This window comes from Dermacentor variabilis, chromosome 3 (genome assembly GCF_050947875.1).
Source record: "Dermacentor variabilis isolate Ectoservices chromosome 3, ASM5094787v1, whole genome shotgun sequence".
In the NCBI taxonomy this organism is placed as follows: domain Eukaryota; kingdom Metazoa; phylum Arthropoda; class Arachnida; order Ixodida; family Ixodidae; genus Dermacentor; species Dermacentor variabilis.
In genome coordinates this window covers 152,871,088-152,882,644 of record NC_134570.1, presented here as the reverse complement: position 1 = coordinate 152,882,644, position 11,557 = coordinate 152,871,088, and the positions used below count along the sequence as shown (strand labels likewise).

Below are 11,557 nucleotides of genomic sequence, written 5' to 3'. Positions count from 1 at the left end.
TGCAACAGGGCTTGAACAAGATTTCCAAGTGGGCAGAGAGAAACGGATTTAAAATCAACCCCCACAAAAGCACTTGCGTTCTTTTTACAAGAAAGAGAGGCCTGTTTCCGGATCCTTCCTTAGAACTGTGTGGACACCAAATACCTGTCAACAAAGAGCACAAATTTCTGGGTATTATACTTGATTACAGACTCACTTTCATTCCACACATTAAATATCTAAAAGAAAAATGTCTAAAAACAATGAACTTAATAAAACTTCTATCCCAGACTACATGGGGTAGTGACAGGAAGTGTCTAATGAATATCTACAAGAGCCTAATTCGGTCACGATTGGATTATGGTGCCGTAGTGTACAACTCTGCCGCCCCGAGCGCGCTAAGGATGCTGGATCCTGTCCACCATTTGGGCATCCGCTTAGCTACTGGCGCTTTCAGAACAAGCCCGATTCAAAGCTTATATGCCGAGTCGAATGAATGGTCTCTCCACCTACAGAGATCATACATTAGCTTTACATATTTCCTTAAAGTACGCTCCAATCCTGAACATCCATGTTTTCATACCGTTACCGATATGACGTGCGCTACTCTTTTCAGCAATCGCCCCTCCATAAGACAGCCTTTCTCGCTGCGCGTGAAGGAGATTAGCGATGAAATGCGTGTCCCACTCCTCGAGCATCGCTTAATGCACCTAACCAAGCCCTTACCTCCTTGGGAGTGGCAGGTGATACAATGTGACATATCCTTTATAAATATTACAAAGCACGCTCCTGAGGCCGAAATTAAAATGCATTTCCTCGAACTGCAGTACAAACACTCCTGCGCAGCGTACTACACAGACGCTTCGAAGTCAAATGCCGGGGTATCCTATGCAGCCGTCGGCCCATCCTTCTCGGAATCCGATGTACTGCATCCGGAAACAAGCATCTTTACGGCCGAGGCCTACGCATCACTCTCTGCTGTGAAGCATATAAGAAGAACAAAACTTCCAAAAGCAGCGATCTATACAGACTCTCTAAGCGTCGTGAAGGCCCTAATGTCACTCTACAAACATAAAAATCCCGTATTCAATGAACTGTATTCGGTACTGTGTAAAGCGCACTCATCTAACCAGAACATCATAATATGCTGGGTCCCTGGCCATAGGGGAATCGAAGGTAACGTTCTCGCGGACGAGATGGCCACGTCAATCACATCGCAAGCTGTTAACCCTACCGCTGATGTGCCTGTCACAGATCTGAGGCCTTTCTTACGAAATAAACTGCGACATCACTGGCAGTGCACGTGGGACGCGCAAACAAATAACAAACTGCACGTTATAAAGCCCCAGTTAGGTTTTTGGCCCTCCCCAACAAAATCTCGGCGAACAGATGTCCTATTCTGTCGCCTCAGAATAGGACACACATTTGGCACCCATAGTTACCTGCTTACTGAAAGTGAACCTCCAACCTGTGGCAGATGCGGTGAGAGGCTTACCGTCCTCCACGTGCTCATGGAGTGTCGGGAAGCCGAAACGGAGAGAAAGAAACATTTTCCGCTTGCTTACCATTATAACATCCCTCTACACCCGGCTATGTTTCTCGGCAAGGAGCCGCTTTTTGACACCAAGGCAATCCTCAACTATTTAAATGATGTCGTACTACACGTTATATGCCCATCAAATTCGTAGAGCATCCTCGCTCCAGACGATGCCACTGCGATAACAGTTTTGCATAGCACATGCCTCCAGGTCCTTGTTCTTCAAGGGCTCTAAGGAGGCAACAGTGCTCTCGCATATCTTATAACCATATATATTTTTACACATCGTATCATTCTTTTTAAATGCACCTTAAATGTTCATAGTACACGTCATAAGACATCGCCATAATCTTATTGTACAGATTTTGCGCACTTTAGCGCGAACATTTTTAAGGCCCCTCTACAGCCACGTCACACCAACTTCATCGAACTCATGATTTCATTGCAAACTCATTAACATGGACATGGCGCTCTTTGGCCGTAACTGGCCCTTGCGCCATTAAAAACCACATATCATCATAACGAGCGCCTGTACTAACGGACAGTGTCGCTTTCCCTCATGCCTTGTTTGTCGAAGGTGATTCTTTGAATCATCCTTGCCACTTGTTTTGTTGCCGACTTTAGTAACTTGTGGTGTGCCTGGCCCTGCCATTGCTCTGAAGCCAGAATCCCAAGATCCGAGCAACAGTGACCTCTTGGATTTGCTGATTTTCGATTTCAATTTCTATGTTCCCGTTACTTTTATATCGTTTCCCGTGGATGCGTATTATCTCCGATTTTTCTGGAGCACAGCTGAGACTGCTGGCCCTGGCAAAGTTTTCAACTGCAGTGGCCGCCTCTTTAAATAAGACAGAACACATTACAGAGTGTAAAGGTTTACTTATTCTGTGGTTTTTCCCTTCCGCGTCTGGGGAAACGAAAAACTGGCGCACGTGGAAGTTGCGTCGATTCAGCTTCTGTTCTAAGCAACAACAACAACAACAAAAAATTAGAACCCCTCCCCTACCGGGAACAGGGGTGCACACGAAGCTTGTGTGCACGTTCACGGGCCCGTTCCCGTTTTCGTTTTTTGAAGGTTGCCTCCTCTTCGGCGGACCGGACCAAGCGCATAGCGCAGTTGGCCTTGAACTGGCGAGAGACGGCGCGCGCGGAGCGAGTGAGAAGGAGAACCTGTTAAGCAGCTGTGGGTAAGGATGATTTTCGGCCGCCAGCTGCGGGTGAGGAGGACTTGGTTTTTCACCTACGACTACAGCCACACCGATGGCGCTGTGAAACGCTGCCGGACTACTTGGCGCGGTAACACATGTGCAGCAGCCACGTGCCCGTAGCTTTCCCTTCATAGGCAAGAAAGTTATCCGCAAGTATAGTATGCCTATGGGGGGTTTATAAGCTTATACGGCCGATAAAACTACTACCCTTACTTCGTATAACTGTCCGCTAATTTGCCACCGCAGTCGATGCTTCGCCTTCCTGGCGAAAGTGCGACTTTTTTTTCGTACATTAATTTCTTTGTACCGAGACGCAGTTGGAACGAAGGCGAGAGCCTGCACGAACAAGGAACGCGCAGATAACACAGGCTTCTGAGAGCGAAGGTGAAACGGCGTTGCGGTGATGCCCTCTACCCTCACGCAACAGCTGGCGTGCTAGCCTGGAACCAGGGGTACCCTATCGCCCGCTCTGCCCTGTCCATGCACGCACGTGGCGTGGCGTCGCAGCCAATGGGAATTTAGGTGCAGTTTTTCGCTTGTCCAGACGACAGACACCAGCTTTTTCGGTGAATGGGCCCAACTGATTCTTCCGCATAAAAAATAAATAAAATCATGAGCCATTCCACTTTGTGATGACAAGCGACGCTGTTTAGCACGCGGCACACAGGCAACACCTAATTTTGAACAAAGGTACCAAACGAATTCACCGCGATTTTTATGTACGTTTGCGTGGATGATGTTCATTCCAAAGGCACGAACTGCCGCACGAACCGCACGAATTCACGCACGAACTGCCGCAAGATGGTCGCATCCAGTACCTCGACGTGTGTCTTATTTTTCATGGAGCGCGTGTATGCTGGCAGTACAAGCCACGGTCGAAAAAACAAGTTCTTAATTATCAATCGGCCCACTCCAAGTTCGTAAAAACAGCTATAGCAAGAAACTGCATCTGCTCTGCTCTAGAGAAGTCATGCGAACATCAAGTTCGTGACAGCGTCGACGACCAGCTAAGGCGTCTAGAGAAGGCTGGGTTCCACGGAGAAATCATAGCCTCGGTGGTAGAGAGCCAGATTCGCGAGGTAAAGGTTGGTGGGAGGCGCAGGCTGAAAAAAGACGCACGCCCGCTAAAGCACCCTGTCGTAGTGCCCTATTGGTACCAGGTTTCTCACCGCCTCAAGAAGTTTGGCGACAGGTGCGGGGTGCGTGTTGTGTTTTCAGCACCGGAAAAGCTGGGACGAATGTGTCGCCTAGTAAACGAATCCCAGAAGAAGCTAGCCTGCAAAATAAAGCACACCAAGGCCCTGCTTGAATGTGACGTTGGTGTTGTTTATAGTATTCCCCTCGCCTGTGGGAAATTATATATTGGCCAAACCTGGCGCTGTCTTAATGAACGCTTGCTAGAGCATCGCAGGAATGCTACTTCACTAAGTGGCGCTGGTCATTTAGCCGACCACATTCGCCGTTGCTCGCACAAGCCAGCATGCAAGGCGTTTTTCGAGCGAACACGTGTGTTGCGCAAATATAGGAATCAGAAAAACCGGAAAATTTTTGAAGTATTTTGTATCTCCAATGAAAACGATTACTGTGTCAGTGCTCCTTCTGTTGTACTCGGGAAAAAGAACTTGACTATCTCAGGGCAAACGGGTGTGTCGAATCAGCTAGGTAGGGCGGTAGATGAGCAAGACTGTACTGAGTGATGTAAAAAAGAGGGGAATAAAACAGAGGGAAAGGTTTTTCTACCTTCTTTTTCACTTTTTGCTTTTATTCCTTTCTTCTTGTGGCTTCACACTTTTGATGGCTGTTGCCTAAATCAATGAAATATTTTTGGGTGGTCCTGCGCACTAGCAGCCCCCCCCCCCCTCCCGCTGTTTACATAAAGCCCTGTTTCCCATGAATAAAATTCAGTTGAAGTCCGGCGTTCGTGTTGTCTTTCTCTTCTCGTCCGTGTTCATTTGTGCGCTGGAACGATGTTCCAAAATGCTAATCGCAACCAACTAGCCCAGCTGTCCATATCTAGCATTTTTGCTTGCTTAAGGGGGGGGGGGGGGAGTATGAGGCATTGCTGATGGAATATAATTTTTGTTGACACACACAAGAAATACATGGAACCCTAGCCATATGCAGCTCTGATGTAAAGAAAAAAAAACAGTAAATGGCAGCAGCAACGAACCCTTCCGAATTCGTTGCTGCTGCTGCCCTGCTGAATAAGCTCGCGCACAGAAAAAGAAATTTGTATCTGATGGTGGGATTGAACCCCTGCTTCTCAGCTCAACATCCCTATGATGTAGCCATTAGACACACTTTTTTAAAGTGAAACAATTTTTACCGCGGTTTGATGCGGCTTGCCTGCCGAATAGCTCAGGCGCAGGACAGAGCTACCCTCTTTAGTATACTCTTACAGATGTCCGTGCCGCTGGCCTTGTTATCTACAGAATAACTTACTGATAAAACAAACAATTGCGCCTAAATCGTCACGCTAATTGCAACTAATAAACACGCTCAACAGCAGTATTAGTAAAGCAAGCATTTCTATGCCCGCATTTTCTTCGTCGGACTTTTGCCGAGCAAAATGCAGTTGACTGTAGCACTACGGTCAGGGTCGGCCCGCCCTTCGGCGCGCCGACCCTGGATACAGTGACGCAGGGAAGGGCGCTAATCCCGGAGACGGTTTAACGGGCGGCCACGTGCATCACGTGGCGGGAGCCTCCGCGTATTGCCGCCTTCAGTGGCAGGCAGGTAGGTAATCGCCGTGGTGCCCCTAAACGCTGCGCGGAGTATAATCATTTGCGTGGCATTTATTTAACCGCTTGACGAAGGCTTCGCTTCTGAAGTTCCAGCGCGGGGGTTAAATCTGCACAACTTTTATTTTCTGTGCATCGCATTACGCTTGATTCTATCGTGCCAACGACAAGTAGCTCTTTGGAATGACTGGCGCTGTCGCCACGTCGCGTAGCTCTCGTATGCGTGCGACAGAACCGCGTCGCGAGAGCCTCGCGTCACATAGATTCCCACATGCGCGGCGGACCCGCATACTCTTTTGTTTCTGGTTGCCCCCGATGAAACAACAGCATAGAATCTGGAGCAGGGCCTTTAAAGCGTACTGGCAATTAGGAGCTGGACATGGTGGGCGACGCCTCCCCTCCTGCGTCTCAGGGCCTCCGACGGAAACAGGGGCCCTGGGTTCTCAACCACCCCGTCATGACCGCCGTCGTGGTGGCGGCGTGCTGCCTGCTCCTGCTGGCCGTGCTCGTCATCGTCGCCTTTCGGAACAGCCCAGAAGAGCGGCCCAGGGTTGGCACTTGCGAGACATCGGTACGCGCACGCTGTTCTGGAGACGCCGGCTAGCTACTGCGCGCTGTAAAGTAACTTACACCTTTAAACGCGAAAGAAGGGCGTAGATCGGTCTACAAGTCACACCCTTGCACTCAAAGGGGCGTAAAGGTGTGAGTTACAGACCGAATTATAATACCCTTTTTTACTTTAAGGGTGTAAACTATTTTACTGTGTACAGTTTAGTAAAGGTACTCTAAGGAGAAACACCGAGTTAAGCTACATTAGTAGAGTACTACGTGCGTGGCAGTCCTAAAATGACCGCTCTTTCATCCAGTGGAGGCTTGGTGAGTTAGAAGAGACGCAGGAATAAGAAACGGGTGGCGCTGCCACATTTAAGCTTTCGCACCTGCTTGCCATGACGTCATGCATTCTGTGAGCGTTTACTGGCTAATAGTTTATAGTTCATCTAGTAAATATACACCGCATGGCGGTCTAAGGTGAACTAAGGACAGCTACCGAGTTTCGGGAACTTTTCCTTCGTAAAAACGCCGGAAAGTTTAGAAGGCACTTCGAAATACGCGACGTCACACTGGCGTACAGGCGCCGAGCTTTAGACGAGGAAATCGAAAAAAAAGAAACAACACTGGTTTTGCCTCGGTTTCTACCAGTAATAACATTTGTTTCCCAGTGAGTTCTGAAAACGCTACTTTTGGAATTTAGGCTAAATTATATAGATTTCCGCTTTTGTGTCGCTTTAATCATAGCGGGAAGACATTACTGAGCCCGTAAGTTCTCCGCAGATGCTGACTGCCGTCGACATTTTTTACCTTCGTGTTCACAAACGGACCTCGAGTCGTAACGCTTGCTCGATTCCTCCTAGCAGAGTTACCGCATGCACGTATTTCCACAGGCCACCAGGAGCACCTGCGCTAACTCTAGACAGCGTTGCCCAGCGGCTGAATAAGACACAGCTGTTCAACGAAGCTCTTCCGCGGTACCTGTGACCAGGAAGCCGCTTGAGAAACAGAGCTTCGCTCAGGGGACGGAAGATGAGGATGACTGAACTTTATTCAGAGCATACGACGCTGTTTCGTCGCTTTCCTTACGGTTGGCCGAGCGTGTTAATGGCAAGCGGTGTCCTGTCACCCCGCGCGGCCACGCTGTGGTTGTCTGCTGCGGCGCTCGGAGGTTGTGATGCGCGGCTCATCGCGTGCGGGATGTCACTCCGCCAGACAGCTCTACACGCATCTAACCGCATGTTTCGTAGCAGCTCTTTATGATATTTCATTGTGTTTGTTGTGTTCTTTATACGAGGGTCGTTTGCTAAGCTTGGTAAAAAAACAATGAAAGATACCATGTTTGCCGAAAACAATGTTTTATTTTTCAGCATAGTTTTCTTCCAAGTACCGCACACTTGTTCCAGCGAGGCTCCAATCTTTTTATCCCCTCAGTAAAGAAAGGATATATCGAGGCCCTTGAAGTAGTCATTTACCACTAAGATAACCTCTTCATATGAAGAAAATTTCTTTCCACCCAGCCAATTTTTCAGGTTTGGAAAGAGGAAAAAGTCGCATGGGCGCCAAATCCGGAGAATGAGGTGGATGAGGCACAACCTCGAAGCCTAACTTGTGCACTTTGGCCATTGCAACAAACGATCTGTGGGGCTGAGCAATGTCTCGGTGAAGGAGGAGATTTTTCCGTGCCAACCGAGCTAGTTTAGTGCGCAGTTCTTTTTTCAGTTGATCTAGGATTGTTGTATACTATTTTTTTGTTATCGTTTTGCTATTTTGTAAGTTGTCTACAGAGATTATTCGTCGTGAATCGCAAAAGAGCGCCATCACCTTTCCGGCTGAACAAACAATCTGCATTTTTTTGGAGCACCTTCATCAGGCCCAGTCCATTGAGTTGACTGCTGTTTACACTCTGTAGTGTTATGCTGTATCCGCGTCTCGTCTACTGTCACAATTCGACGCCAAAAGTCCTGCGGATTGCGATCAAGCACCAATAAACTCTTCTTCGAGATGTCTGCCCTCATGCGCCTTTGGTCGGTCGTCAGTAGTCGCGGCGCTCAACGTGCACAGACCTTCTTCATCTGCAATTTCTCATAAATAATATTGTTAACTCTCTCTGCCGAGAATCGTACAACTGCAAGTATATCACGTACCTTAATTCAGTGGTCATGACAATTCCATGAATTTTCCACGCCATTTCTGGCGTGGTGACTTCCACTGGGCGCCCAGGACGTGCTTCATCTTGCGTCGAAGTGCGGCCACGTTTGAAATAATTTATCAAGAAGTAAACGGTCTTCAGTGATGGTGCAGAGTCTCCATGAACATCGCTCAACTCGGCTTTAATTTGGGCAGCCGTCCAGTATTCTAAATAAAAAAAAATGTTTGATCACTGCTCGAACTTCATCTTTTTCCATTTTGGCGGCAATCACCGCACATCCCAGTGCTAATGCCTGCCAGAAGCTTACTATCGGTCGGTGCTGGCGTAAACAAGTTCTGCCGTCATATGAAGGGTGCTTCTCGCGCACCGCGTAAAAGAAATCAGAATTGTAGCGACATCTCTTGTATTTTTACCGTACTTATCAAACGACCTTCGTAAGCCGCGCGTCCGTTGTCGCCGCAGGTGGGGGCGAGAGGAAAGCGGTCGAAGGCGGCGGGAACTTCGGTGGGTGGATGAAATTACAAAATTTGCAGGCAGCATACAGAATGGTGTCTGCTGGTGGGCGACTAGGGCAATTGGAGATAGCTGGGAGATGTTCCTTCGACCTGCAGTGCACATAGCAGATGATGACAATGATTTGCCCCGCAGGGGCGTCTGCGCAAGCAGGCGTTTGGTGTGTTGCGACACCACGGACCCGAGCACACGAGGGTTGGACCCTCCCGCGTGTAGCCGTGCGCGGCTTAGCCGTGTCTGGGGAAAGGGGGATCCTGGGGGTTGAGCTGATGCTGGGTGTTTGGACCTTTAAGGCCCCTCGGCGGAGGCAACACACCCCTTTGGCCTCTGCTTCACATAGACGGCACCCCCGGACTGACCCACCCGGGGGAAATCGGTAGTTGCCTTTTCCTATCTTTCTCTCTCTCAAACCTTCGTCTTTCTCTCTCACTTTCCACCTTTCCTGTCTTCTTCTCACTTCGTTTACTTCCAATTCTCCAGGCAGCAAGGGTTAACCTGGTGTAGTTCATCCAACCTTGGATCTATTATATTGGGTTATAGTAGCTATGTACAGCTGGCGTCTGTGTTTCCTTCGGGTCTCGCAGCGTCCCCTTGTTGGGCTCCATGGTGGGTGGCTGGCATAGCTGCCGAAATGTAATAAGTTATTGATGGCTTTAAGCACCTTTCCCCGACTTCCTGATCGCCCTCTTTCGAAAAGAGGGCGCACCGAAGAAACTTTTCAATTCTTGGCCCAACGCAGGGAATCCTTCCCGCGTTACCACGTCATACATAGTCAGTGCCTTGAAAAGACAGTAAGAACCCTTTCACCATTCACCGTTGCGAAAGTTCTCACCGATGTTCTTGGTCCTGGATACAAGATCACTAAAATGGCTAGCGGCGACTTACTGCTTGAAGTACGTGACCAGCTCCAACGTGAAAAGATTTCAAATATTCTGGCTTTTGGTGATGTCGAAGTCACAGTGACGCCACATTGATCTATGAACACATCCAGAGGTGTGGTATCAGACGCCGATCTTTTGAACCTGAGTGAAGAAGAACTACTTGAAGGATGGAAGGAACAAGAAGTTGTCAAAGTACAAAGAATAACGATCAAGCGCGACAACAAAGAAATTCCTACAAAACATCTCGTTCTCACGTTTGCTACAAGTGTTCTGCCAGAATCTCTCGACACAGGATACACAAAAACACGAGTAAGACCATACATTCCAAATCCACGTAGATGTTTCAAATGTCAAAGATTTGGCCATGGCTCACAAAGTTGCCGAGGCCGTCTCATTTGCGCAAAATGTGGTCAAGAGCATGCTTCCGACAACTGCACTGGCGCACTCCACTGTGTGAATTGCGACGGTGATCACGCCACATATTCCCGATCATGTCCGACGTGGAAAAAAGAAAAGGATATTATTACACTGAAAGTTAAAGAGAATATATCGTTTCAAGAAGCGCGGAAACGTGTTTCATTCATTCATACCGCAGGCTATGTTGGTGCGGCGCGTAAGGGGGCAACGCCGCAGCAGACTCCGGCATCAGCCCGGCCCACAAAGAGTGTGGCCGAGGTTGTGCCACCAGCCCCCTCGGCGATAGCAGCCAACGCTGCCTCGCCGTCACAGAAAGAGGGCCCATCGACCTCAGGGTTGGTAGACACGAAGGTCTCATCTGCTCAGGTGAAGCCTTCACGACAAACGCGCCGCTCACAAGAGCGGACGTCCAGTGCCTCTCAAGAGGCAATGGACACTACTTCAAGCCAGACGGCGCAGCAAGCGCCCAAGGACCGCCGCCAGTCTCAGGACGGCGGCAAGAAAGACAAACTCCGCATTACAGGGCCTGGGAAGGCCCTGTAATCTAAATCAAATTTCCTCTCTTAACACACAGCACACACACACACACACACACACTATTAACTATGGAGACACAAATATTACAATGGAACGTCAGGGGTCTCCTACATAACCTCGATGATGTCAGGGAACTCTTGCGTAAATATAATCCAAAGGTGCTGTGCGCACAAGAGACCCATTTAAAACTTACACAGACAGGATTTCTACCCCAATTTAACATTTTTCGCAAGGACCGTGACGATGCTTTTGCTTCGTCCGGTGGTGTCGCGATTATAGTTGATAAGCGTGTAGCATGCCAGGCCTTGGAACTCCGAACGCCTCTTGAGGCAGTTGCGGTTCGAGCTTTACTGTTAGGTAAACTCATTACAATCTCTTCTGTGTATATACCACCCCATTATCGACTCCAAAGAACAGAATTTCTTAGTCTAATCGATGAACTGCCTGAGCCCTACGTACTCGTTGGGGATTTCAACGCGCACCATACTCTCTGGGGAGACTCTCGATGCGATGTCAAAGGGCGCTTAATAGAAAATTTCCTTGTTTCTTCAGGTACATGCATATTAAATAAAAAGGAGCCGACATTCTATAGCACAGCACATGGCACGTACTCTGCGATAGATTTAGCTATCTGCTCGGCTACACTTGTACCTTGCCTAGAATGGGAGGTAGTCAAAAACCCATATGGGAGTGATCATTTTCCCATCTGCCTCAAAGCTCTAGAACAAAATGAATTCCTACCACACCCCCCTCAATGGAAAGTTGCATCCGCAGATTGGAAAAAATTTGAGGAAATCACCCAGATGCAGCGAAACACTTTTAAAGATTTTAGTGTGAACGATGCTATTGCTTATTTTACCGCTTTTATAATTGACGCTGCAATAGAGTGCATTCCACAAACGAGGGGGACTACAAAAAAGAGGCGCGTGCCGTGGTGGAATGAGCAATGCAAGAATGCGCGTAAGGAGCAAAACAAAGCCTGGCGTTTACTACGTCAATCTCCAACGGCAGAAAACCTCATCAACTTTAAGCACGTGAAATCC

At 48.5% G+C, this 11,557-nt stretch overlaps 1 protein-coding gene across 1 annotated transcript in view; it reads left to right on the top strand.

Moving 5' to 3' along the window:
• The first annotated feature begins 5,844 nt into the window (after positions 1 to 5,844).
• LOC142574814 (neprilysin-2-like) overlaps positions 5,845 to 11,557 on the top strand; it is a 44,368-nt gene continuing 38,655 nt past the window's right edge. The window contains exon 1 of the mRNA XM_075683824.1: positions 5,845 to 6,036. Within this exon, the coding sequence (XP_075539939.1) occupies positions 5,845 to 6,036 (192 nt within the window). The remainder of the gene's footprint in view (positions 6,037 to 11,557) is intronic.